Genomic DNA, 27241 nt, shown 5'->3' with positions numbered 1-27241 from the left:
AGACAGACCTGGGTGGGGGCCGGGCAGGCGCCAGGCCACGGTGGGCTCAACAGGGGGCCCGTGTGTGGCTCTCCCTCCTCCCTGGCAGGCCCAGGAGGAGCCGTGCCTGAGGCCAAGGCAGGAGAAAGGACGACGGAGAGCCAGGTGCAGTCCCTAAAACAGGCTCTTTAATAACATTATGTCTTCACTGAAGAGCTTCGCTTTTCCCACCCAGCGCTGGGCGGGAGCCGGCAGGGTCCGTGGGACGGACGGCCACGTGGGCCATCGCCCCGCGGCCGGGCGGGTCCGGGTGGCCCCAGGGCCTTGGCGCCGCCCGCGCCCGCCTAGTAGAAGGAGTACTGGTTCTCTACGGCGCGCGTGCGGCCCCGGGCGCCCTCTCCCGGCCCGGCCTCTGGGGGCTCGTCGGCGCCCCCGCCCGCCGCCTCCAGCAGGCGCTCGGCGCTGTTGCTGCGGCTGCGCGCGCTCAGCGGGCCCTCGACGGGACGCGAGGCGCCGGGCACAGACGCTGCCGAGGACGACGAGGCGGATGAGGACGAGGCGCCGCCGGCCTCCGAGGGCGAGGCGGGCGGGCAGGCGGCCGAGGCGAGGCTGGAGAAGTAGTGCTGGCCGGCCGGCTCGCTCCAGCAGACGGGGGGCGCGGGCGCGGCGCTGGGCGAGGGCCCCGGGTCTGCAACGGGAGACCGCGGGCCGTCAGCGCCAAGCCTGGGCCCTGGCCTCCCCCCCGCCGCCCCCCAGTCCCGGCGTGCAGACAGGGGCCAGAGCCCCGGAGGAACGGGGTGGCCTGGCATCACACAGGGAGCCGGGAACCCGAATTCAGTGCACCGGGTTCCAGCCCACCTCCCCGATAACTAAAGTCATGGTACAGGCGGCAGCGCACACACGCAAACGGCGCTCCACCCGCGTGCCGGACACCCTCACTCACCCCTCCAAGGCTTCCTTCCTTCAACAGCTCAGCGCTGAGCCCCACCTGTGCAGGGATCTAAGGGACTCCACCCCCTTCCACCTGCCGGGAATTACTCAGGACACGGATCCCTCAGGGCTGCCACTCTCCCGCCAATCCTGATGGCCGGGTTGCTTACAACTTGCCCAAGACCGGGTGCTCATCCCACTGGGTCTAGCAGGGTGGCAGCCTGAGGGTGATGCCCTCCCCCACTGCCCACCTGTCTATTTGCACGGGCCAGGTAGGGGCGTCTTACCAGGTGGGGGGCCCTGGGCATGCACATAGCTGCGAAGGGTGATGTCTGCAGAGCCCCCGGACTCCAGCGGGATGGGGTGGGTGTGGAAGTGGCGGAGCATGTCGAGTACAGACTGGAACCACAGGTGCTGCACGTGGCACTGCCCATGGCCGTTCAAGGACAGGCGCAGGTGCTGTGGGCATAGATGGGTGTGGTCAGTGTGGGGTGCGGGGGTCCCAGACTGGCCCCATGCTTGGCAAGTGCCTTGGAAGGTCACGGGGAGGACCAGGTCTCACAGAGGCCACAGGAGTGGTGTCAGAGTGGGGGCCCCTCACACATGAGCCCATCTTAGGAGGGGGTCATGCCTGTGGCGGGGATGGGGAATGAGGGCCACAGAGCCAGGCTGCGACTGGAGGGAGCATGCATCTGTCCCTATGTTGGGAGCACCCACATCAGGCCCTTCACACACCCCCTCCATCCCTAGTCTCCAAAAGCCCTAGAAGGTAGAGATTACAGCCTCCATATTAGAGATGGGGAAACCCAGGCATAGGGAGGGAGAGACTTGCCCACAGCCGCAGAGCACAGAGCTAGGAAGAACTCGTGTTTGGATGACCCTCCCACCCCAGCAGCTAGGGGTCTGCCCACTGTCCCGGTACAGGCAAAGCCCAGCAGGCTGGAAACAACCCCCAGGGTGGCTGGGGAGGAATGGCTGCAGATGCTACTCAACTGTGCTGCAGCGGGAGAGCGTGGAGCGCGGAGGAACAGCGCCCACCTGGGCCAGGCGCCTCAGGGAGGGAGGGGCCACAGGTCTCTGGCTTCAGCCCTTTTTTGCTCCGTGGTGTATCTCGCGAGGGGAAGAGTGGCCGTCTCTGGGGTGTGTGTGGCAAAAGGGGTGATGACAGGAGGGTGCAGGGGACGGGGGAGCTGGCCTCCTAGTACAGGAGAGAGAAACCCTGGGGAGGAGGGGAGTGTTCCCATGAGTGAGTTCTGCCACTCGGCAGGGCCAGAAGTTGCCAGAACAGTGTGGGCAAACCCAGGGAGCACCCATGGCAGCCCAGGGCAGGGGCTCAGCCCAAAAGGAACAGCATAGTGGGGTCACACCACAGCCTCAAGTCGGGGTGGGGGGGGGCTTTGGGGACAGAGACCCAGGGCAGAGCTGGGCCCCAGGGAGCGTGTGCCTCTCAGTCTTTGGAAAAACATTCCAGACATTTCTTATCTGAAGGTGAAAAGGGAGGCCTCGTAAGGCAGAGGTCTTCCTTCCCGGGAGGTGTATGAGTAGGAAGCTGCTCTATCCCACCACTAACTTCTCCAGCTCTGCACAGGACTCTGGACGGACACCGTACTCTGAGAGGCACCGGCTGTGGTGAGTACAAAGTTCACGGCTGGCTTTTGCCCTGGAACGAGTGGAGCCTCCCGCTCTGTCTCCCCTACCAAACACCCTGACACCACCCCCCGACCCCACCCGCCTGCCCCATGCCCCACGGTGGGCTGGGCACCATCCGAGCCTCTGGCTTGGGCATGCATCAGATCCGGGCCCTCCTAGGAGGCTGCCTTGGGGCCGTGCTGGCTGAGAAGTAAACTCCGGGTCAGGCTGCCAGGGACAGCGTAAAGCGCCTGGTTGTCAGAGGAACTGGTGAGGGCAGCTGCTTTCCAAGGAGGTGTCCCCAGGGAAGTGCTGCCCATGGGGCCAGGGGAGGGCCTGAGCCGGGCCAGCTGGGGGCTGGGACACTGGCTACCAGTGCAGGCCTGGAGCAGGAGTCCTAGGGTGCCCCCTCCTCCAGCAAGGACTGATGGAAACTGTGTCCTGGGAGGAGCCAGGGCTGTGTCTGTTTCCTTAGCGGAAACTCGGGATGGGGCGGAGGGGAGTTTGAGGTTCCTGCTCACTCTGTCACACTGAAGCCCCCCCACGGTCACTGGACTTTCTGTCATGTTTTCCTTTGTGACTTAGGTCATTATCAGCACGCAGTGCCGTTCCTTGAGAGCCCGGCTTCTGGGTTCATAGTCGTGCCTTTTTGGCCCTGCCCTGTCTGGACCACCCTTCCACTTGTCTTCACCTCAAGGATTCTCTGTCCATTGCACATCTCAGGTCAAGATCCTCTCCTACTCTGGCTGGTGGGGTCAGGAGCCTCCTCTGGCCCCCCATTCTCTGCAGCCCTCCTGCCGGGCCCAGCTCCTCCTCTTCTGCCTGGTTCTCTAGGGCCCACTGCATGTGGTTCCCTTCCACATCCCCTGGCCTGGTCTGAGCACAGGCCTGGCCCGCAGCTGGGGACCACGAGGGGCTGGTGAACTGTGCTGAGCAGGGGACAAGAGGGGCTGTTGGGTGTGTGGAGGATTGGTTGACCCCAGCCCTGTACTGAGGTGGCTCTCGGTGGAGACTCTCAGAAGCCCTAGTGCTACGTGATCCCCAATGCACAGGGTCAAAGTCAAACCCTCAGAAGGGCCCAGCCTCCTGGGGGCTCGGCCACCAGCAGGTGATTTCCCCATCGGATAATGGCGAAGCCATGTCTGGGGCAGACTGTAGCCCCACAGAGAGGTGCAGGAGGGATGCGAGTGATTCGGGGCATGGCCAGGGGTAGGCCTGGCCTGTGGGAAGCCATGCCACCCCTACACCCATGGAGCCTCCTCTTGGGTGCAGGTGCAGCCTCAGGACCAGGGCCACTTCAGCCCGCCTCCCCCTGGGCTGGATACTTCCCCCCTGTGCCCCCTGCCTTCCCTGACTTACCTTGGCCTTGCCCTGGAAGTTGAAGGTCAGCACGTACTCCCCAGGCCGAGTCTCACTCTGGCGGATCACGAAGAGGCCGTGGCTCCGGGGCCCGCCTGCCAGAACCAGCTGAGCTGCCTTGACCCGTGACAGTGTCCCGTGGAACCAGGGGTAGTCAGAGAGCTCCAGCTCGGGCTCAGCCCCGGGCTCCGGCTCTGCTCCGTCCTCCACTGCAGAGGGATGACAGTGTGAGAGGCGTGGGGGAGAGAGGGGGCACATCAACGAGAAAAGGGATGCATCATCTTGTTGGGTTTTTGCATGTAAGATGCTGCTGAATAATTTAGAATGAGGCAGGGAGCTGACCCACCCACTAAACATATGAGGTAAACTGAGGCACAGAGAAGAGAAAATGATAGAATAAGAGAATGTAGATTTAAACTACAAACCGGTTTAGCAAATAGCTTAATGATAAGAATGTATCAAATGATGGAATGGGTGCCTTTTGTCTCCAGGATAGACCATTAATAGCAATTGGTGGGGCTTCCCTGGTGGTGCAGTGGTTAAGATCCGCCTGCCAATGCAGGAGACACAGGTTTGAGCCCTGGTCTGGGAATATCCCACATTCTGCGGAGCAACTAAGCCTGTGTGCCACAACTACTGAGCCTGCACTCTAGAGCCCGCAAACCACAACTACTGAGCCCACGTGCCACAACTACTGAAGCCCGCGCGTCTAGAGCCCATGCTCTGCGACGAGAAGCCACCGCAACGAAGAGTAGCCCCCGCTTGCTGCAACTAAAGAAAGCCCGCACGTAGCAACAAAGACCCAACGCAGCCAAAAATAAATAAATTAATTAATTTTAAAAAAAAGCAATTGGCAAATGGTTTCTGTTCTCACATAACATATATGAAATGTTCTTGCACCTCCTGAACCAGTAACAAAACTCCTCAATACCCCAGCTGTATCTGCTTGTATGTATAACATCAGAATATGCTTATTTCATAATCATCGTCCAATTTTCTCTGGTTTGGTGGGATCACTTAGTTTCCTGGGGTCACCCTCTAAGTCGGCAACAAACCTGGGAACAAATCAAGTGTCTGTGTCCCCAAGCCCTCGTTACAACCCTTTGCACCCCTTTCTGTGAGCGTTTTCTACTGAAACCAGGGCCCGTGGGAGGGGTCACGTTCCCGGACTAGCCTGCAAAAGCCAGAACAACCGAGTAGCTGTGCAAAGGACCCAGTGGGATGAAATGTCACAGCTTCTGAGGCTCAGGAAGGGCTTGGGAGAGGCCTGGGGGTGCCTGTGGCCTGGGGCGGGGGCGCAGGGAGGGGCAGCGGGAAGAGTGCAGCCCCACTGCACCTGTGTTATTGCTGTCACTGCCGCTGCCACCTGGGGACTCCAGGGTCTCCAGGAAGGTCTCCAGCGGGACATGGACCAGGGACTCCCCGACGGCATCTCGAGCTCGGCTGTGTGGGGCTGTCACCACGGCTGCCGTTGTCTCTAGGGGCCGGGGCACGTCCGCTGCTGGAGAAATGGCAGGTGAGAAGCACGTCTGTCTGTCTGACCATCTCTGAGCGACCGTCCCCTCCGACCCTGCCCTCCACTACTCCAGCCAGCTCTGTCCCCACCTACCATCCGTCAGGAGCTCACAGCTGCAAGAGGCCACACGGCTGGCCAGACAGCTTCCCCGGGCACAGGGGAGGTCGGCATCTTCCTCACTGTCCCTGTGAAGGCAAGAAAGCGCAACCATGTCCTGCCATGGGGCTCGGACCACAGGCTGCTCGTGGAGCCAGGCAGTGGCAGACAGTCCCACGGCCAGCATCAGCCCTGTCCCTCTGCCTTCACGTCCCTCTGTCACACCCTCAGCTTGCTCTGTGGCCACCATGTGAGTGACCGGGCCATATGGAGATGTCTCCTGGTGCGTGCAGCTCTCCTGGAGGTCACATGACCCCTGCTCCCTAACCCATGACAGGCGGCCCTCCTCCTAGGATCCCACGGAGGCCCTCATACAGGGGCAGGGCGTGGTGGTGGGCGGGGCCGGGGCCAGCTCCCTTCCCTGGGCCTTTGTCTCACCATCTGTGTCAGCTCTAAAGTACGGCAAAGTGAGCTTCACCTTCATGAGGGCTGGGGAACGAGTGTGCGGAGCCGATGGCTGGGAGGGTGGCAGGGGAGGGATAATGACCATTTTGGAGATGGGGGTGGCGGGGTGGGGGGGTGCTGGGAGGCGCTCAGCACTTTAATTGTGCTTCCTTAAATGAAGCTGTTAATTAGAAGGCAGCAGCCCCTCCCCCGGGGCTTGGCTCACCCCAGTATCTGGCTGCCAAATGCTTAGCTGGCTGGCCTGCCTGCCCCTCCTCCTTCTGGCCTCGGGATCTCTCCCGCATGGTGCAGCCAGCCTCCCTGCTGTTCTTCCTGCACACAGCTGACCATAGCTGCCCTCTGCTTATTACTAGCCATGGCCCCCCACTGCCCCGACCTACCAGCTTCCGGGGCTCCCACAGAAGTCTCCTCCTCATCGGCTCTAATTCCAGTCACCCGAGGGCCCTGACATTCCCTGCGAGTCCCAGGTCCTCGCACACGTCCACAGCCTTTGCTGGGCTGTTCTCTCTGCCCTCCTCCCTGCCGCCCCCAGTCCCCTCTGCCAGGCTCAGGCCTGCCCTTTGTTTAAGCCGCAGAGAAGGGGGGCACCTCTATCACGACAGCTTCTCGGAGCCCCAGGACTGGATTGGGGCCTCCCGGTTGGTCCCCCACCCCTGGCACTTTGGGCTCACCCCATCACTACCCCTCTCCTAGTGGTTTCAGCCGCCCCTGGAGTGAGAACAAGACTTGATTCAACTTCACTCCAGGTCCCCAGACCCTAAACCTACAGAGCCTGCTGGGAATGGGGGTGTGGGTGATCCGGCCAGCACCCACCTGGATGGGACCGCAATGAGAAAAGCCCATGTGTCAAGCTCAGCTCCTACCCTCACCAGGAAGCTGCTCCCCGTGAAGGCTGGACCAAGGGCACAGCCGAGCGAGGCCCCCCCACCCCGTCTTCCCATCCCAGGAGCACTTGGGCACTCACCCAGGGTCCACACAGCCCTGGATGTCAGCTACCCACGAGTGCTTCTGCAGGGAGTCGATGGTCTCCAGGATGTACTCTGCTCCGTTCTCCACCTGGGGAGGGGGTGGCAAGAGTCCAGATCACAGTCAGCACCCTCAGCAGAAGGCTCCGGAGCCCCTCCCCCTTGGGGGCTCACTGGTGAGGGCAGCAGGGAAGACAATGGGGTCCCGGGGTAGAGCCCACACTCTCAGCAGCCCCTTCCTCCTGGGCCCACCCCTGGGGATCATGGAGATGATGTCCAGCCCTGCTGAGCTCAGGTCCTCAGGCCCTGGAGGTGCAGCCCTGGAGGAGGCCATGCTGGCCGGGTAAGGGATGAGGAGGTGGGGTGGAAGGGCATCACAACCCTCAAGTCTGTGAGGGGCCGGCTGGCCCAGCACTGAGTTGAGGGCCCACACGCCGTTGAGCCTGGAACTCCGCCTCTGTGGCCACACCCCTGGGATAAGAAGCCTCCAGAAGGGAAACAAGGAGGAGAAAGCCGGGCCCAGAGTGTGATCCTGCACATGCATTGTCTGATGAACTCTTCCCAACAGCCCCATGAGGGAGGTGATGCTTTGCCCATTGTACAGATGAGAAGACAGAGGTTCAGAGAGGTCAGGTAACTCGCTCAAAGTTACACTAGCACTCAGTGGAGGTGTTGGGACCTGAACCCAGGTCTCTAAGGCCAAGGCCTGGGCTCTGAGCTTCTTGTCGCGTGTCTCAGTAAAGAGCAGTTGGACTCCCAGCATCTCAGAGCTGGGATGGTCCTCGGAACTGCCTTCATCCCCTCTCTGAACGGATGGGGAAACTGAGGCCCCCAGCGGGCCGGCAGGTGAGCCCGTTGGCCTCAGGGCTCCTGAGTGTAATGAGAGACACAGAGGCCACCCAGCTGTCGGGGGCGAGGCTCTGACCTGTCTCATCCAGCAGATGAGAGTGCCAGGCAGGGAGGGGCCGTGTCCTCAGTCCCCCGCCTGGGGTGACTCAGGGTATGGGGTTGGCAAATGTTTGCTAAATGAATAAGAGAGTTCATGACTAAACAAACAGGGACAGTAAAAACATAAACCCAACCGGGAGCCTGGAGAGGAGGTGCGGGGGGGCCTCCAGGCAGCTTTGGGTGGGTGGAACCAGGCCTCCTTGGGGACTTGGCCTCACAAACATCCTCTAATCCTCCAAGGAGGCACAGGGCCACAGCCCTGGCAGCCTGGAGCCATGTCCTCAGCAACCCAAGCAGGCCACCCCAGTGATGTGGAGCCTGGGAAAAAGAGGAGCTGCCCCCAGACTCACTGGGGTGCCTCCCTGCCCACCCTCAGGGCCTTTGTGCCCTCTGTGGGACCAGGCAGGTTCCCACACTCCAGTGCTGGTGACAGGAGCATTTGCATAACGGCTGCAGGCTGGCTACCAGTTCCTGCCTGTGGGGTGGGTGCTTGCTGACTCCAGTGGGGGAAGGGAGGGGAGGAAGTGAAACTCAGAACCTTCACCCAGGCGCAGGAGGAAATGGGAACGGGGCCGCACACGGTGGATTTGGACGACACCTGGGGCATTTGGCTTTGGAGCCCAGGCCAGGATTCACTTCTTAGCTACGTGCTTGACATCTGCGTAGGATCCTGGGACCCCCAACCAGGGCTCCCTCCCCCTGCCCTGCTGCTGGTCCTTTACCCTCACCTCCCCCGACACTGCCCTCAAACTCTGCCACCCATGAGGGATCTGTGGGGCCCGGGGTGGGGCTCACCTTGAGCACGAACGTGTTGTCCTTCTCCGGCATCTCCAGGGGCATGGTGGTGCGGACCTCAATGATGGCCGACAGAGGGATGCTGACTTTGGGCCTGGAGGCCTGGGAGGCCAGAGGAAAGGGCAGTGAGACAGTGGCCCCAGGGCCTCCAGAAGCCCTCTCCCCCCTCCCCACTCCCAGAGGTCAGAGCAGCCCTCAGCTTAGGATGTCAGGCAGCCCTGGCACAGAGGTGTCCCAATCCCCATTTCACAGATGGGTAAGTTGAGGGACTTCCTGGGAAACAGAGGGACCTCCTGGGAAACAGAGGGACCTCCCCATATAGTCACACAGCAAGTCAGGGACAGAGCTGGGACTGACATGAGTCTCCCACCTCTGAGCCCTGAGGGGGTGAACTCTGCCCCAGCTGCCCTTCCGCCCAGCGCACCTACTGGATCTGTGGTTTTCACATTTTTCACCTTGACCCATAGTAAGAAATTCATTTGACGTTGTGACCCAGTACACACACACAGGTAAAAATATCTCTGAAACACATGTTTCACCAGACAATATTTACCCTGGCTGTGTGATGGAGTGTGATATTTTCTATTCTATTCTAGTTCATTTAAAAAAAAATGCTCATCTCCTCCTTCAGACTAGATTTTCCACAGCACAGGTCTGGAGCCTCAACTCAGAACAGGACTCCTGGAGCCGGGCAGGCCGTGCTCTAGGTGGAGGAAAAGGGACCAGTGTGGGATTTAACCAAGGTGAGCTGGCAGGACTCCTGGGGACGGCCACTCTGTGCCTGGACCCCCCACTCTGCCCCAAAGCTCCTGGCCCTGGCATGAAGGCCCCCTGGGGCTGCCTTGAGACTGAGATTCCTGGCAGGGCTTGGGCTTTGGGACAGGGGCTTTCTTAGGAGGAAAGGGAAGGGCCACACGTTGGGTGGGCAGGCGGATGGGAATTCCTGGCAGCACTGGCTGCCATCCAGCAGAGCAGGGCTGTGCTTGGGGCGGTGACTGCGAAGCTTGGCTGACCATGGCAGGCCATCAAGCCAGCCAGCGGGGCAGGGGCCGCGGTCCTGGAGTGGGTGGAGCAGACAGGTCTGCAGTGAAGGCTGGTCTAGGAACTATCGCTGGGCTCCCGCTGGCCACAGGCGGTGATTCCTCTGCCTGGCACTTGAGGCCCGTCTGTCCTGGCCTAGCTGCCTTTCACCCGGCTCCAGCTCACTGTTACCACTTCCCTGGACGGAGCCGTCAGGCTGTTTCACGACCCCAGACTTTGGCTCACTCAGCTTGAGTCTCCAGAAATGCCTGTCCTGGGGCCCTGCCACCTGGTGAACACTTATGAAGCTTCTCCTCCTTGTGGCCCCCAGAGCATCCTGTGCTCACCCCACTGAGGTTTATTTTACCATCCAGTCCAGCAAATATCACTTGCCTGGTGGTTCCCTAATGGCAGGGGGCCAGCATCATTGCTCCCTGGGTCCCAGGGCTGGCCGGCCTAGGGCTATGAGGGCACCTGGGGTCCAGGAGACTTTTCCTGCTGTGTGAGCGAGAGGGCAGGATGCTGGAAGCCTGACACACGGGGCTGTGTGAAAGAGCAGTCTGAGGGTCCCAGAAACAGCCCCTAAGCCTGCAGACCCCAAGCCCCGGTCTGCTCCAAGGGTGCAGCTAGGCCTTCAGGGGCAAGAGGAGGAAGAAATCTGGACTGCGGGTGGGTGAATGGGAGGACTCAAAGGCAGGGGGAGTGTCAGCAGGGGCTCCCCGTGGGGCTCATACACCCTGGAACCAAACATATTTGGGAAACCGGACCTGAGCCCTCACCAGGCATGCTTCCCACCTGGCTCACTCCTGAATTCACAAACATTTGCATGAAAAAAGGAGGGTCTGAGGCCAGATCTGGGATAGGAACCCACCTGCCTTTCTCAGAGGTTGGGAAAGTGACCCCTCAGGAAGCCTGCCCTCTGCCAGCGGTGAATGGTGGGCTGCAGGGGGTGGACTAAGGCAGAGGGCACCGGCTGCTGTGTCCCCTCCCTCGCGGGCAGCAGACATGCTATTTACAGCTGAGCAGCTGTGGTTGCCACTCAGGGCCCAGAGGCATTGAAGCCCTGCCCTGTGGGTGACCCTGGGCAAGCCCCACCCCACTTCCCACCCCTCACTGGGCCTCGGTCTCCCTGTCTGACAAACGGTGGAGTTGGGCTTAGTGGTCTATGACTCTCTCAGAGGCCTAAAGGTGGGGGCCTGGGCAGGCAAAAAGTCCTTGGTGAGTCTGGGCATCCTGGGACTTGGGGAGAAAGCTCTCCAGAGAGTCAGCGTGTCCCTGGGAAATCACCTCTCATGCGGCTCACGGGCACCCAGCCTTGGGGAGCCCACACCCTGCACCTCCAGGGGAGAAAGGCAAGGGGGAGCATCCAGAGTCCCGACAGGAAGGGAGATGGAGAAGGAGGCGAGATGCAGGGTGGCTAAAGACAGTGAGGAAAGAATGGGCCCAGAGGTGGGTGAGGGCCCCAGGTGGACAACCTCCCACCCTTCCACACCTCCCAGTGCACAAGGAGCTCCCACCTCCACGCTCCTTTCATTCCCGCGACCACCAGGGTGATGGGTATAATTAGCTCAGCTCCGCTTCCCGCGAGCTGCGTGACTTTGGGCAGGCCACACCCCCTCCCTTCGTTCCCTTCTCTTCTGTGACCTGGGGACCATGCTGCCCACCTTGCCGGGGCAACTGGGAGGATGAGGGCTCTCAGAAAGCAGGCACTATTGTTAGAGTTATTCCCTCTTTCCAAACAAGGCAGATTTGCTCCCGTGGAGGAGACCCAAAGCTAACCTCAGGGCTCTGATGTTGAGCCCCCAAGAGAGGGGAGGGCACAGTGCACTTAGGTGAGCGGCCATGCTGGTGACAGCTAGAAGCTTAGCTTTTGAAATCTGGGCCGGAAAGGGGCCACCTGGGCAGGGGCTGGGCTGGAGCGTGGCAGCCAAGCTGGGGACAAGCAGATTTCCCCCGAGCCAGATGCAGACCTCCGGCAGGCCCTCTGTGAGTGTGCCAATGTCACTGCCTGCTTTCCTCTCTGGGGAGGCTCCAGCCACCCAGGGGCCCCAGGTGAGGAAGAGGAGTCCAGGCAGCCAGGCTCTCCAATACCTCCAAGAACAGTACCCAGAACCCCTTCTGTAGCCAGAGGGCCCTTATGACACCTCACAGGCAGAAAAAGAGGGCCTGAGGGGTGACTTGTCCCGGAGGCACAGGGGGGCCCCTGGCATCCCAGGTTCCTGACCCTGAATACTCCATCCTGCCGATCAGATCAGGCAGTGCGGTCCCCGAAGCCAGCCCCTCCACGGTCCCCCCAGGTGGGGGTGGGCACTCACCTTGGGCGGCACGAAAAACTCTAGGCGGAAGCGCTCGCCTGCCACGGCCCTGCGCAGGAGCAGGCGACACTTCTGCCACTGGGCGGCGCCCCCGGGGCCCGCGGCCGCGTCGTCGGCTACCATGAAGCGCAGCGCGCCCTCGCGCTGGATGTCCACCAGCTCCACCTTGGCCGCTAGCGTCCGCGACAGCCGCAGGCGCCGCGTCCACTTGTCGCGCGGCTCGGCTGGGGGCTCGGTGGCCCGCGGGGCGGCATCGGGCTCGGGCGAGGAGCGCCGGTGCCACATGTCGCGCACGCCGTCCACCACGCACAGGCTCATATTGCGCAGCGAGAAGCCCTTGCGGACGCGGGCCTTGGCCGCCGCGTGCGCCGACACGTCCTCGGAGCTCCGCGAGTGGCCGTAGGGCGCGGCTTTGAGCGCCGGGGGCCCCGAGGGCTCGGGCTCCATGGCGTCTGGGGGCTCGGCCGCTCCCCGGGGCGCCGGCCCGGCCACCAGCACGCGGCGGACCTCCTCGCTGAACACGTCCAGGAAGTTGGCGGCGAAGTGGCGGGAGAAGGAGGCCCCGGCGTCGGGCGTGTCGTAGGCCGGGTTGTCCCTCAGGAAACGGCAGAACTTGTGCGCGAAATCCACGGCGGCCGCCTGCGCGTGCAGTTCACAGAACTGCCGCCAGTCCGGGACCGGAACCGGGACCGGGGCGGCGGCGGCGGCGGGGCCGGGGGCGGCACCATTCATGGCTCCCGTCCCATCGCAGCCCCCGGAGGCTGCAGGCGAGAGGAGCGAGTGAGTGAATTCCTGACCCATGTCCAGAGAGCCCACCTGCCCCACTCCCCCAGGGCTGTGTGCAGCCTTTCAGAGCAGCTTCAATGTGTGAGGAGGACAACCAGGCAGGGGGGACACGTGTCTGCAAGAGGGGCACTCTCCTTCAAACAGCAGTCTCAGGGAACCCCAAGGTCATTCCTGGGCTTGGCGAGGGAAGCTGGGATGACAGACGCCTTCAAATGGGGTCCCCAGTGAGCCTCCAAGTGACCTCGCTTCCCTGAGTACCCTCTTCTGAGGGTCCCCAAAGTTCGGTGGACAGGAAGAAGTCATGCACAATCCTCTTGGCTCTACCTTTGAAATATACCAAGAACACCACCTCTCCACTGCTCCCCGCCATCCGTGCTGCTGTCCTGGGACCCACGCAACCCTTTCTCCTGCCTGCAGTATTTTAGCAGCCTCTTCATTGGCCCCCTGGAACCTGACCTCACCCCCTATAGCCCGTTCTCCACCCAGGAACCCAGTCATTTCTAAAACATAAGACAGATCAGGCCCTCCGCTGCTCAGAATCCTGCAATGGTTTCCCACCCCACTCAGAGTAGAAGCCAAAGTCCTACCCATGGGCCCCAAGGCCTCACATGATCTGCCTCCATTTGACTCTCTGAGCTTATCTCCCGCCACTCTTCTTGCCCACTCTGCTCTGGTCACACCTGAGTCCCATCCCAGGGCCTTTGCACTTGCGATTTTCTCTTGTACTTGCCTGGAATGTCCTTTCCCCACACCCCCTCACGTTTTTCAGGTTTCTGTTCAAATGCCATCTTGTCCGATAGCTCTCCTTGCCCACCGCTCTATTTAGAATAAGAAATTCTCCACCCAGTGCTGGTGTCTCTGTGCCCTTTGCCTGCTTACTTTTCTCCACAGTGCTTATCCCCATCTGACATTCTGTTTATCCATTTGCTTAGTCTTGTTCCACCCCCCCTGGACCGCCCCCCCCCCAGCACCACACCCTCCCCGGAGAATGCCAGCTCCACAAGGCAGCGTTTTTTTTTTGCGGTACGCGGGCCTCTCACTGCTGTGGCCTCTCCCGTTGCGGAGCACAGGCTCCGGATGCGCAGGCTCAGCGGCCACGGCTCACGGGCCCAGCCGCTCCGCGGCATGTGGGATCCTCCCGGACCGGGGCATGAACCCGTGTCCCCTGCATCGGCAGGCGGACTCTCAACCACTACGCCACCAGGGAAGCCCAAGGCAGTGGTTTTGACAGTCTCATATGTGGCTGTGTCCACAGTGCTGGGCACATGGCAGGCACTCAGTAAACACTGAATGAATGAATGAACAAATGAATGTGTTCAGCCCACCAGGCATGTCACAGCTGTCACTGCGCAAGCCGTCACATGGGGCCTGAGAACACACAGCTTGTTAATGACAGATCAGGGATTCTCACGCTGACTCTGAGACTTTGGGGGTCACCTCCCAGTGTGGATCTAGTATGACCAGTTTTTCATACTGGCATTGAAGGCGCTGCCTTTTCAGACTTCTTTCCCTCACCGTGGACTGGCTGCCTGCTCTACTTGTGTTCCCACCTCCTGGAATCCTGTTCCCTCCAGAGCTCCCATCCAAATCGGACCTTCCTGAAGAGGCCCTGATCGGGGAACCCCACCATCCTCCTCCTATCCCCAGGCCCCTCCATGCTTTCTCACTCCGGATCGCCAAACTGCATGGTGTGTGTCTAGTCATCTGGGGGCCTTGCCTCCTCATCCCCCATCACTCCTGGGGGCACCAGCCATTCTGTTTATGCATCTCCTCCCCAACAGACCAGGGTGAAAATTACTGGTGGAGAAGAAGTGGAGTGATGCGGTCCTGCCCTGCCTTAGGGAGCCCCTGTCTGAGGGGGCCGGCCAGTGTTAGGGGAACTGAGACAGGGGGTCATGCTCTCGCCTGCCTTTCCAGGATCCCCACAATTCCCAGCATGGCCCTTCCCTCACAGCTCCTGGGAGCACCATCTCCTCTCTCCTCTGGGATCCAAACTCTGTAATTAATCGCCAGGTAAAAATAGCTGCCCCACTTCTGTGAGATCATCTGCGGGGCCTCTGGACCATAGGGTACCGTGGGAATCCCCTCTCACCTTGGGGCAACCTCGGCCATCGATCTGCAGTCAATAACCACAGGACAGCCCCAGGGAGGAAACAGGCCACTTGATGAGGCCACTTAGCACTGAGGACAGTTTTCCTTCCAAACCAGCAGGTCTCCTCAGAGGCTCTCACCCCAGCACTGGGGGAAGAGTAGCAGGGAGCTCGGAGGGCTTCCTGGAGGAGGTGGGGGCTTGCATTGGGCTTCATGCTGGCAAAGAGGATGAAGAGTGACTTCACTGCAGCCATGAGCAGTAACTTGGAGGCAGACTTTTCAGGACATGGGGGAGGTGCTGAGGCACCCATGAATATGGCTCATGCTGGGCCTTTCTCCCGCCCTGCACTTCCTTCTCATCTGGCTAACTCCTACTCATCCTTCAAGAATGAATCCAGGGGCCACTTCCTCCAGGAAGGCTTCCCTGATCTCCCCTGCCTCCCCAGCCCAGGCGACAGGTGTTTCCTCTGAGCTCCCACAGTCCCTGCCTGTGCATCCCTCTAGCGAGGCGCCCACTGCAGGGTGCCCCAGGTATCTGTTTCCATGTCTGTCTCCCACCTGGCACAGGCACTCCTTGGGGGCAGAAGGCAGGCCTGAGTCATATACCCGGAATGGGGGTGGAAGCAGGAATGCACCTGCCACCATCACCAAGGCCTTGGCCTGACCTGTGGAGAGTGGGCATTTCTGAGGGTGGGGTGGGGATGAGGCCCTGCAGCTGAGCTTGTGAAGCCCCGTCCCTGGGCTCCAAGCCCATCCATTTACCCAGCAGGGCAGTGCTCCCCACTGGGGCCATCTCTCTCCCTCCTGAGACCACCAGGAGGGTCAGACAAGGTGACAGGGTAGCCTGGGAAGGGCTACCACTGGAGCCAGCAGCAAAGTGTGGATGCCCCACTTGCCATAATTTTGCCCTCCATAGGGCAGGTGGGGGCAGGGAGGAAGTCGGTCCCAGTGCCACATCCTCAAGCATCAATCCCCGTCCCTCCCACTCTTCCTGCTGGTTGAGAATATTCTTGGCAAGGAGAAGGGGCAGAGTGGAGGGACAGGACCCAGGGGAGAGGCTTTCACTGGGTGAGGGGGCGGGGGGAGGGTCCCATCTAGGCCTCACTGGAGGTAGGGGTGGAACTCGGAGAGGAATCTGCCAAGTGTAGGGGGCACATGTCCTAGGCAGGCACTGGCCTGGGAAGCGCAGAGGTTGGGGCTGCCTTGACCTCCCCCCTCCCCTGCCCTGACCACTTGCTGACTGGCCAGGAGCCTATGGGCCTGACGCCCAGCACAGCAGCCCTCACTGTCCCCTGGGTCCAGCTGGGGCTACACAGAAGTGGCAGGGGCTGTACAGCCAGGGGTAGAAGTCACAAGCAGCCGGGCCAGCCCGGGAGCCCCAGCCCTAGTTACAGACTGAGGCCCAGGCATGGCTCTCTGTGAAGGGGAGGCCGCAAGCCAAGAGGAAGACGGCTCAGCCCCAGCAGGGCACGGTGTGCTGTTCCCAACTGCCCGTGGGCCAGAACTGGGGAGGAGATCGAGTGCAGGGACTCTGCCGACCTGGGCTCCAGGCCTGACCCCACTGCTCTCTGGGTGAAGGACGTTGACCTCAACTCCAGCCTCTGGGCTTCAGTTTCCTCACTTTAAAAACGAGGATGAGGGAATCCCCTGGCGGTCCAGTGGTTAGGAGTCCACGTTTCCACTGCAGGGAGCACAGGTTCGATCCCTGGTCAGGGAACTAAGATCCCGCAAGCTGCGTGGCATGGTGAAGAAAAAAAAAAAAATGAGGATGAGGGGCTGCCCCTCCCTGGAAGGACAGCACAGGAAGTGGTCTCTGCTATGTTATAATCCATGTGTACCTGTGGGCAGGACTAGGGCTCTCCAAACCTTTGGGTGGAGCCAGGAAGTATCTCCAGGGACGAGTCAGTGTGACACCCAGTGAATCATTCTGCAGGTGACCACAGACCCAGATGTGGGAAAAGCAGAGCCTCAGGGGGAGGGGAACCCAGAGGTACCAGAAGCAGGGTGGACGAACTCACCGGGCTCCTACTGTCTGGCCTGTCCGGGAAGGTTTATGGATTGACTCCAGCAGGCCCTGGGCTCTCCCTCCTCCAGTGGCTCCTTGGGAATTTCCACCTGAGTCTCTGCCTGTGTTACTCTCCAGCCGGCTGGAACTTTCTTCCTCACTCTGCTGACTAGTCAAATTCTGCCCCACCTTTAGGCTATGTAAAACACTCTCCTCTTCCAGGAAGCCTTCCCCCTACACTGGCTCTTCCATCCTGAGCTCCCATGGCCCCTGTGGTCCTTGGCCCTCTTGCTTCCATGGGCCGGGTCCCAGCTCCCCCTCCTCCGGCCCCAGGGAGCCAGAAGAAACCTGCCGAGTCAGTGCGGGACAGCAATGGACTGGCCGGTGGGAGATGTGGGCCCTGTCTCGGGCCAGGCCCTATGTCTCCTGAGGCCTCGGCTCCCCATGGGGTGCTGGAGCAGTGGCCTCCAGCGGCCCCTGTCATGGCCCTTGGACACTGAAGACTGGGGCCCTACAGTCCCTCTAGGGGTGGGGGCAGAGGCAGGCAGGAGGTTGCCTCTCACCTTCAAGGGCTTCTTCTATGAGGACTCTGGTGGAGACAAAGGGAGCCCCACCCCCATTCCGCCTGGCCTGGGGATCAGGTGGTGGCCCCCCAGCGGCCCTGGGTGGGCAAACTACCCTCCCCAGTCCATCACCCTGGGGTTCTTCCAGGCTCAGCTGGGCTGTCTGGCTTCTCCTCCTGGAGCTATGTTTTTTGTTCCCATCTTGCCAGGGCCAGAGAGTAATGGGATGGGGCTTCACGGAGGAAGGGCAGGGGGTGGGATGGGGAGGGGAAGCATAATCCAGTCCCTGCCTGTTGCCTTTCCAAGCCATGGACTCTCCTAACCCCTCCGCCAAGAACCAGACGGGAGAATCCCCCAACCCCCACCCGGTTAGACGCCTGGGAGAGGGGGCGGCTGGCCTTCCGGTGGTAAAAATAGCACTGACAATTGGAAAAGAGGAAAGAAAGCCAGCCATCAGCCCCCAGTGGCACGCAGTTCCGGACCCCTTGGCCAGGTCATTCCTTAAAATATTAATGAGGCGGCCTAGCCACCCCGCTAATGGGCCAGTGCCCAATCGATCCAGTGCACAGTGGACAGCGGCCTGGAGGGGTGGGGAGGCACCGGCGGGGTCCAGGCCCACACCTGCGGGGGAGGGGGGGGGTGTTCCGGGGAGCCCCAGCTGGAGCTGGCCTCCCTACCACAGGAGACAACCAGCCCCAGGGGGAGGGAAGGAGGCCCTGCAGAGCACACCAGCCGCCCAGCAACCTGAAAGGCTGCCCTCTGGGTGGGGGGCAAGGCCTGGGCGGCATCCTCCTCTGTGCTGTGTTCCGGGCTGGGCTGGACAGTGCTCCCCACCCTCTCCCCTGCCCTACCGCGAACCACTCACGATGGGTAAACCGAGGCCTCTTCTTGGGGTCTCCCCAACACAAGGAGAGGAGATGAGGCCTCCCTCGGCTGCCCCCTGCCCTCCAGGAAGCTGGCCCCTACCACGATCACCAATGTCCTGTCCTCCGGGCTTCTCAGGACCACTGGCCTGGCCCAGCCCAGCCGACCGCGCACTTTACCACCAAGCCTCCTCCCAGCTGCCCTCCTGGCCTCTGTGGGACCGTATCCCCCGGTCGCCCCTCTGCACCCTGGCTCCTGCAGCACACAGACAACCTTCGGGCCCGCGACAGAGGCAGAGTACCCAGGGCTCAGTGTGTTTCGCTGTTGGTACTTGGGCGTTGGTTCTTAAGTCTACCCCCTACCCCACCCCACCCCCCTCAAAAAGTGTCCCCACAGGGCAGGCCCTGAACCAAGGCCTCCTGCAAGAAGGATGTGCAGCTGGAATTCCCTGACCTTCCCCACCCAGAATATCTGTGCTCGACCCATGACCCTGGCAGGAGGCAGGAGTGGGCATGATTTCTGGTCTTAATACTCTTGAACTGACTGGGTCTTTGCTGCAGAGTGGGTCTGGGGAGGAGGGTGCTCTGATTAGCGACAGGGACAGGTGTGGATTAAGAACCCTTGGAACTCTGCCCCTGTTTGTGGGGGTCGGAGTGAGGGGAGGGAGGGGCGGTGCGGGACTCAGCTGGCCCTGGCTTTTCTGAGTATCAGTTTCCATAGCTGTAAAGTGGGACCATCCTGCTCGCCCACGCAGACCTGCCTGCTTCGTGGTCCAAGGCCTGTGCTGAGGAGCATCGCTGGGAGGTGGCTGCTAAAAGCTGGCGGAGCAGCTCTGTGCCCTCACGCCTTCCATGCAATTGCCAGCCTTTGCCACCATGGGAGTGGGGAAGCCCTTCTGCTGAGCCCCCGAGCTTGACAAGCCCCTCTGGCTCTGGGACCTGCAGACCCCTGGTCCAAGGGGGCCCCACAGCTGCATCCGACAGCTGCTTCCATCACAGGGGCCCCGTGGCCGGGGCGTCTCCCCTCCTCCACATCTGGCCATCTGACACATGGGACAGTGGAGTGGTTAAAAGCCTGAGATCTGGAGCCAGACCGGCTGGCTTTGAATCCCAGCTCCTCTGCTTCCTAGCCGTGTGACTCAGCCTCCTGGGGCCTCAGTTTCCTCATCTGTTAAACAGAGGGTAAAAGAGCACTGACCTCAAAGGGCTGTCATGAGGATTAAATACGTAACTTGTTTAAAAATCAAAGCTCCTCTGCTTCTACTTCCTAAATGTCTCATATTCATTCCCGCTTTTCCTCCCACTCCTCTGGGCAGAGGACTCCTCCCAAGCCTCTTTGTTTCCCACGATCCCCCCCAACCCCTGACAAATCCAGGCTCCACAGTGTGGCCAAGGTCACCTTTCTAGGACTCACATCCAATTGGGCTATGCCCCTGTTTAAAACCCTTCTCCCCTCACATCTTCCCTGCCAGGAAGTGAGGATTCTCCCGTCATACAGATGAGGAAATGAGCTTTTGGCGAGGGAGGTGACTGGCCCATCATTCACTGGATTTGTACTGAACTCCCACCATGTGTCAGGAGCCATGCTGGTGGGTCCAGGGCCACAGATTGGTGAGGGGGGAGTGTGAAGCCAAGTTCAGGTCTGTCCCTTTCTGTAGCACATGCTACTCCCAGCAGGGCTTTGTCCCTGGGGAGCCCTCCCTCTGAGGGCACAGTAGGGGGACCCAGGCCCTGCCTGGGGAAAGGAGATGGCCATCCTCAGAGGAAAGGGCTCTCTGACAGGCCGGAGGGCAGGGGAATCCAGGGCTGGGCCCTGCAGGAAGTCGACATCAGATGAGCGGGGAGCGGGCCCCAGGACAATAAGCTAAGCCGGGGCCTGGGGGCTCAGGACAGAAGCCTATCCTCCTTCAGGAGCACCTGGTGCTGGACAGCTCCTGGACAGGCTCTGTAGGTGGAGAGCAGGCTGGGATGGCTCTAGCTGCACTAGCCCGCCATCCTGGCATTGCAGAGCAGACACACCAACCCCTCTCCATCCTTGGCCTGAGCCTCGCAGTCTCTCCCTCTCTCCCAGTGTCATGGATCTCACCTAGGCCCTGATTCATAACCCTCCCAGACCTCCCTGGGCCATGGCCCAGCCCCCCAAATCTGCCAGACATCCCCTTCAACCACTCAGCCCACCAGTCTGCCTTCTGGCTTTTTTCATGATACACAGACCAGCGACTCCTAACTGAGACCTCCAGTGCCTCTCCTCGTTTCTGAGTATTCCAAAACTCCGGGTACTGTGGATGCTTATAAAGCTTCCCCAGGCCTTTCCCCAAACAACTGAACTCCCAGCCTGTCTGCTCTCCAGACACCTCAAACTCACCACATCCAAGTTTTAATACATCCTCTTCCTCCAACCCCTGCTTGTCCACTGCTCGGAGTCTCAACATGCAGCCCGGCATTGCCCCACCGGCTCCTCTGCCCCGGTAGCTGGCAGGTCCCTGAGCCCAAGGGGGCCCCGGGAATGCCCCACTTTGTCCTGTCCCGGCCTCCACTCTGCCCACCCTGCCCCTCGTCCCTCTACACCACATGGCTTGTGGCCTGTCTTCTCTACCAAACCGTGAGCCCCCAGCTGGGTGTTATACCCGCCCCCAGGTGGGGCCTAGACACAGAGGGTCGGAAGTATCTGGAGAATGGAGCCCAAACCCTGCTTCACCCAGAGGAGCCAAAAGATGCTGTACTCCCACACACTGCTCTGCCCAAACAGGTGTGGGCCGTGACCTCCTCTAGATGTTGAAGAGTCATCCCTGCTCTCCCCTGGGACAGAGCACAGCCATAAAAACAGACCCACCCAGGTGAGTGGGGAAGAGAAACCTCCCCAGTTTCCAAAGCTGCTGCCGCCCCTCCGGCCCCACGTGCACAGTGAAAGAGCAGGAAGCGAGGCAGGCTCTAAGATTGGACCCGAATGGCATGGGGACAGCTGCCAGGAGGCCCAATATACCTAAACTCCCAATTCCCTACAACCCAGAATAGACAGGCAGTGCAGGAGGTAGAAACCAGATTCTTGCCAGAGAGAAGTGATTTGGAAGCCTGGCTTGTTGGTTGAGTGACTTTGGGCAAGTCATTTCACTTCCTTGAATCTGTTTCCTTCTCTGCAAAATGGGGATAATAATAGAACCAAACCCCCAGGGTTGTTGTGAAGATTACATGAGAAACGCCACAGAGGCCCTTAGCCTGGCACGAGTCAGCTCGAAACCAAATGCTCAGCCCTGGGGGTCCAGACTCCACCTGAGTGGGGGTCCCACATCCTAGGGAAGCTCACCCTTGGGTGTGTGTGGGGGTTCTCCCTGGGACACCCACAAAGTAGGGAGGAGGGGTCTAGAAATTTTAGACAGAGTTTCCACAGTAAGGGTAAGAAGAAAAGCATATGCATTAACTCTTGAATCCTCAGGATCATTCAATTATCCTGCATCGGAAGCAGTCTGTGGGAAACTGTCTCTGAGAACCCCATAAACGCCCTGAACCTTGCCACTGCTCCCACGGCCAGACCTCCTCCAAAGTTCTTAGAGCTGAAGGGTTCTAGGTCACTCACAGCCGATGGCCTCCTGGATGGAGCAGGGAGGCCAGGATGGAAGAGATTTGTTCAAAGCGGGGGGCAGGGTTGGGGGGTGGTTCAGATCACCCCCCCCAAACAGAGGCAGCCAAAGTCTCTTAGGGTAACCATCCCCTGGCTCCTCCGTTCTCTTAGGGGTGCCCATTCACCCCATGCTCAGCGACCTGTGTTGGAGGGGGCAACTCTTGCTGGTCACCCAGCTAGGAGGTAGGCAGCACCATCCCCATTTTACAGGGTAGATAATGGAGGCTCAAAGGGCAGAGGTAGTGTTCAATCCAGGTTTGACTCCCAGCCCTGAGGCTCTCCCCTGCACCAACTGGCCTATCTTTGTCCACGGTCACTCCTGGGGCTGTCCAGTCAGCCCTGCGCAGCTCCTGAGGGGTCCCAGTCATTGCAGACTTCTCCCCCTGAAGACCTCACTTCGTGGGCTGCTGGGGTCCCTGCCTTTGCCCGGTCTTGGCCCGCTGGTTTGGCGCGGTGCCGGGCCCCGCGCTGCCCGCAGGTTCATCAATGGCCGAGGCCGAAGAGACTGAATGGAGGGCATGAACCCGCCCCTTCTTAAAGGCGCCGGCCTCTCCGGCACCCTCAGAGATCCTCCCCCCTACCCAGAGCTGCAGGAGAGTTCCCGGGGTGGGCGGGTCGAGAATGGAGACCGTGAGAAAGAAGGCCTGGGCCAAATGGAGGGCGTGCCGGCCCAGCGACGGTGGTCTAGATAGGGTCCCTCTCGTGGCCGGCACCCTCCTTCCACCCTCCCCCGCACCCCGCAGCCCAGGGAAGAGACCCCAGCGCTACACCATCCCCCACCCCCAGCCCCCAGCCAGAGACCCCCTCCTTCAGGGGGCCCGCTGCGCTGGCCCCAGCAAGGGGCCTGGGCTCAGGGAAGGGGCCTGGGCGCAGCTGCTCCGGAGGCGGCTCGGCCCCTCCCGCCACTCCCGCCCGGCCCGGGATGGGGGTCGGAGAGTCGATCCCCGCCGGGGGCGCGTCTCCTCCGTCGCGCTCCCTCCCACCCGCGCACACAAAGACAACACTCGCGGACCGGGGCGCGTGCGGCCGCGCTCCCCAGAGCAGCAGTGCGCACACACACGCGCGCCCTCAGGGACGGATGGAGTCCGGGGTGATGGACGGGGGGACGAGGGAACTGAGGACAAGCAGGCCATACCTACAGGCGCGCAGCTGTGGCCGGGAGGGCCGGGGCGCCGGAGGAGCGCTGCCCGGACCGCGGCCGGCCTCCCGGGGCCCGGCTGCTCATGGCCAGCGGGGTGTTCGGGGTCCCTCCGGGAGGGAGCTGGCGTTGGCGGCGGCTCCTCCCTCCGTCGTCCACAACCTCGAAGGCTCGTGCGCTCCTCACTGGCCCAGCGCGGCCCCGGCTCGGCGGCCGAGCCCCGCGCGCTCCGAGCCCAGCCCCGCGCAGCGCGCGCCCCGCCCGCTCCCCCTCCTACCCTCTGCCGGTGCGGCGCGCGCCTTCCCGGCCCCGCCCCCTCCTCGGGCTCGGCCCCCTAGCCCCTGGCAGGTCCCGCCCCCGCCGCGCCCCCCGCCCTCAGCACGAGCCTGTTCGGCGCCCGCCGCTGCTGCTCGCTGCCTCCGGGTGGCGGCGGTGGCGGCGGCTGGACTGCCGAGCCTTGGGGCCCAGAGGGGTTAGGAGCTGGCTTGCAGCCGCTCCATTTGGAGCAAGAGTCCGCGGCTGCCGGGTCTCGCGGAGCAGGCTCCAAGCCAGGCTCCGGAATCCCCGCCGTGCAGAGGCGTCCCCCGGAGCCGGGGGTGGTGGCCCCGGGAGCGTGGCGGGTGGAGGCCGGGTGGGTGGCCTGAGTAGTAGGGTAGTGGGGTGGGCGCCCGGCGGGGGCCCCGGACCCTCCGGCGTGGGGACAATGGGCGTCTCGAGAAAGCCCAGATGTCGCAACGGGAGAAGTCAACGTCTGGTTCTCATAAATCCCAAGGGCGAGCACCACGCCCCCTCCCCCCAGCGTTCCGGTGCAGGAAATAGCCCCGGGGCTACAGGGCAGGGAAGACCCGAACACGGGTCCCACCTCCCCACCTTCACAGTGATGGGGACACTGACGCCACCCGGGGGGTCTTCAGAGGTCACACAGGGCTGATGGGGGGGAGGGGAACACAGCCTTGTCTTCCTCACCCCTGCTTGGTTCTGCAGCCCCAAAACCCGGGGCATAGGTTAGGGCAGATCCCAGTCTGGCTGAAAGAACAAAGACTGCTGCTGGCCTTTGCGAAAGCTTGTGGACTAACCCCTGGGGAGCTGGGGGCCTCCAGGAGGCTTCCCAGAAGAGATGGAGGGGCTCCAGCAGGCCTGGAAGGCGCCCAAGAGGAGCAGAAGGGCATCAGTGTGAGCAGAATTGTGGAAGGGCTGCTCAGAGATGACACCTATTGCTTGCTCCTTGGGGGGTGCCGGACTCCTCCCCTCCTCTCCATTCTTGCCCCTGCCGCAGGCCCTCAGCTCCCACAAGCAGTTAGATCTGCGTCTCCCTGCCTTTGCTAAACTCTCTGCAGCCCCACCTCTGGCCGTTCTGTGATCTACCATGGTCTGCCTGCTAGCTGGGAGTGCCTCCATATGTTGCCCTCCCCAACCCATAGTGACCTCTGACCTTTGTGACCTCTGACCTGTAGAGAGCTCTTTAACCTTTCCCAAAGCCATTTCGCATATCTAATTTCCCAAGAAGCAGGACAGGCAAAGAAGGGTTTTTTCCCAGTCTTGTGGATGGAAAGGGTGGGGCCCACAGAGGAGCGGTGGGTTGGTGAAGGTGGAGACTGCCCCGGAGTCCTCACCTCCTGCCTGCCAGCCCTGGGCTGCCCTCCACAGGGGCTCTAAAGCAAGGCAGGCCTGGTCTGAGGCCCTGGTACCCGGCCCCTACCCTTCCACACACAGACTGGCTGCTCTCTCGCCAGGACCTGGCTAGCAAACACTTAATGAAAGCTTAGGCGCGGACCAAACACCGTTTGGAGCTGCACAGAAGCCTGGACATCTGGCTGGGAACCTGACCTATGAAGGGGGCTGGGAGGCGTGTGGGAGTGTAGGGGTGGGTGCATGACCGCCTGCAGAGTGGGAGAGAGGGAGGGAGGCTCCACACTGCGCGGCCTGGCTGTGGACCCCACCCTCATGGGAGATGGGAGAGCCTGGTCCCCCAGTGGACTAACCTGGTTCCGAGTAGTGGGCTGAGGTCCACTGGTGGGCTGTCATTGGCCAGGGAGGGTCGTGGGGTGTGGAGCCCTGGGCAGGACAAGAGCGCTGATCGCCAGGGAGGAGGAAGTGAGGGGGACTCTGACCTACAAGGAGGAACTGGTGGGAGAAGTGGAAGTGGCTGGGGTGGGGAAAGGCGGGGGGAGTGATTAGCCAAGAGTAGCTCTGTCATGGGGACAGGAGTGAGGGTCAGGGAGGAGAGGTCTATCTGGGGTCCCCGAGGGCAGGAGGCTCTGTGGCCTTAGAGGACGTTCTGATGGGACAGATGATGAGGGACACTGGGGTGGGACCCCAAAGGGGACCCCTGGAGGCACAAACTCTAGAGCATTCAGGGCTAAAACTCAGACAGGGGTAGCATGGGGGACTCTGGCCTGGTGGACTGCAGGGTGGGAGCTGGGTGTGGAGCCAGTCTCATGGGCCACCTGGCCAGTGGGATAACGCCAACCACCACAGACCAAGAGGAAGCCCTCTGTCTGGGTGGGAGGGGACCCACACCAGTGGGGCTGGGCTGGAGGCCAGGTGGCCTAGAACCTGTGACTCAGGGGTGTCCCCATGCAAGCCTGGCACAGGGGGCTTGGTGGGCATGGGCTCTGCAGTGTGTGGCAGGCAGGGCCCAAGGGGAAGGGAGAGTACACAGCTCCAGGGTACACAGAAAGGGAAGCAGGTGTTCCCTAGGAGTTGATGTCACATATCCAACCACAGCCTGACAGGCAGTTCTTAAGAAAGGAATGGATTTCTCTTTTTGATTGGGTTGTCTGCTCAAGAGAACTCAGACAAGGAATTCTCTGGTGGTCCAGCGGTTGCAGCTCCACGCTTCCACTGCAGGGGGCACGGGTTTAATCCCTGGTTGGGGAACTAGGATCCCACATGCCGTGCAGTGTGGTAAAAAAAAAAAAAAAAAAGAGAACTCAGACACTGTGGGTTTGGGTTTCCGCAAAGCTCTGGACCCACTCAGGGAATTCTTGGGGGTGAGAAAAGGGGGAGAGGCCTCCTATATGTGGGGGACCGTGCCCCATGCCAGCAGAGCACCTGTGAGGTCTAGCCATACCTCCTGGGGGTGTCGCTGCGGGAACCCACCCAACAGCCTCCTGTACCCTCAGAGTTACAGAGGGCAGGACACCGGTGTGGCTGCAACAATGTGTTTATTCAAAATGTGCAAAGCTGAACACGCAAGTGCAAATCTAAGTTAGGAAGATCTGCCATTGGCCCCAGGGTGGCCATGTTAGGATGGCCCACAGCCAGTTCTGCTTGGCCAAGAAGCACTTGGGCCCCTCAGACCAGTCCTTGGGTCTGAAGAGCCTGGGGCGTGGGTGCTCCTCCTTACCTAAAAGCCAGAATATCTTGCTAAAGAAGAAAGCAAAAATCATAGTGGGTCTAAGGGGCTGGGAGGGGGTAAGAGAAACTATCCTGCCCTCTGGGGCTCCCTCTCTTCTTGGGTGGGGTGGGGCCATGATAAAGGCAGGTGGCGGGGCTGGACTCAAAGCCTGCTGGCCTGCAAGGAAGGGCTTCCATGCTTTGGTGGGATGGTGATGGATCCTAGGGGAGCCCAAGGGGATCCTGGGGCCTGGCACAGAGAGGCCCAGGGGATCCCAACTGGATCAACCACAGCCAGAATCAGTGGGAAAGCAGTATCATGGCTGGGAGGTCTCTGCCACCAGGGCTAGTGGTCAGGCTGCGGGTGAGACCCAGGCTGGGTCACCAGCCTGAGATGGGCCTGAAGGTGTCCCTTTGGCTCAATCTGGCTTGGTCTTGGGAGCTTTCTGGATTTAGGGAGCTGGATGTGGCCGAGACCATCTTTTAAGGGAGTCCAAGGAGACCTGGGGACCTCTGGCACTGTTGGCTGGAGGGCAAGGGCAGTCTACGTTGGGGATTCTCCAGGGAAGCCTAAGTCATTAGAAGCAGCTGAACAAGCAGGGGTGGGGAGTGCAGCCATCACTGTCGTGTAGAGGAAGCCCCGGGACATCACTGCCACAGGTCACCGGCTGCCGCTCCGTTGTCATTCTCGTGGAACTTGTGCAGGTGATCGGCGAACCTGTGGGTCACAGAAACCTTTGCTGAGGCCGAGTGTGAAAAAGAGAGAAATGTAGGGGGTGGTGGGGGCCATGGAGATCTCCAAGGGGCGTGCACCTTGTGC

At 61.2% G+C, this 27241-nt stretch overlaps 2 protein-coding genes across 7 annotated transcripts in view; both read right to left on the bottom strand.

The window, feature by feature from the left end:
* Positions 1–226: 226 nt before the first annotated feature.
* On the bottom strand, positions 227–25134 carry SH2B2 (SH2B adaptor protein 2). Of its 3 annotated transcripts, none has more exons than XM_081256435.1 (9): positions 25065–25134; positions 12018–12778; positions 8683–8784; positions 6939–7030; positions 5507–5598; positions 5234–5398; positions 3898–4106; positions 1197–1368; positions 227–667 (listed from the first exon to the last, which is right to left on the bottom strand). In XM_081256435.1, exons 1-9 carry the CDS (start codon positions 25105–25107, stop codon positions 324–326), a joined length of 1980 nt encoding a protein of 659 aa, XP_081112561.1. In that variant the 5' UTR covers positions 25108–25134; the 3' UTR covers positions 227–323. The 3 variants fall into 3 exon arrangements, with proteins under 3 accessions (XP_081112561.1, XP_081112562.1, XP_081112563.1); XM_081256436.1 differs by having other exon boundaries at positions 5234–5395; XM_081256437.1 differs by lacking the exon at positions 25065–25134 and adding an exon at positions 23080–23221.
* Positions 25135–26230: 1096 nt separating this feature from the next.
* CUX1 (cut like homeobox 1) overlaps positions 26231–27241 on the bottom strand; it is a 374908-nt gene continuing 373897 nt past the window's right edge. For all 4 annotated transcript variants that reach the window (XM_081255627.1, XM_081255626.1, XM_081255625.1 and 1 more), the window contains exon 23: positions 26231–27139. In XM_081255627.1, coding sequence (XP_081111753.1) covers positions 27070–27139 — 70 coding nt within the window. In that variant the 3' untranslated portion in view covers positions 26231–27069. The remainder of the gene's footprint in view (positions 27140–27241) is intronic.

The sequence above is a fragment of the Mesoplodon bidens genome (genome assembly GCF_964165515.1).
Source record: "Mesoplodon bidens genome assembly, chromosome: 15".
Classification (NCBI taxonomy): domain Eukaryota; kingdom Metazoa; phylum Chordata; class Mammalia; order Artiodactyla; family Ziphiidae; genus Mesoplodon; species Mesoplodon bidens.
Note: the sequence above shows the minus strand (reverse complement) of the source record. Positions and strands in the feature narration are given on the sequence as shown.

Coding starts and splice junctions, on each gene's coding strand:
- SH2B2 (XM_081256435.1), bottom strand. CDS start 25,107: ATGACAGCCCACCAGTGGACCTCAGCCCACTACTCGGAACCAG. Junction 12,779..25,064: donor AGCCCACTACTCGGAACCAG/GTTAGTCCACTG, acceptor TCTCGCCTGCAG/CCTCCGGGGGCTGCGATGGG. Junction 5,599..6,938: donor CAGGGCTGTGTGGACCCTGG/GTGAGTGCCCAA, acceptor TTGCCTTCACAG/GGACAGTGAGGAAGATGCCG.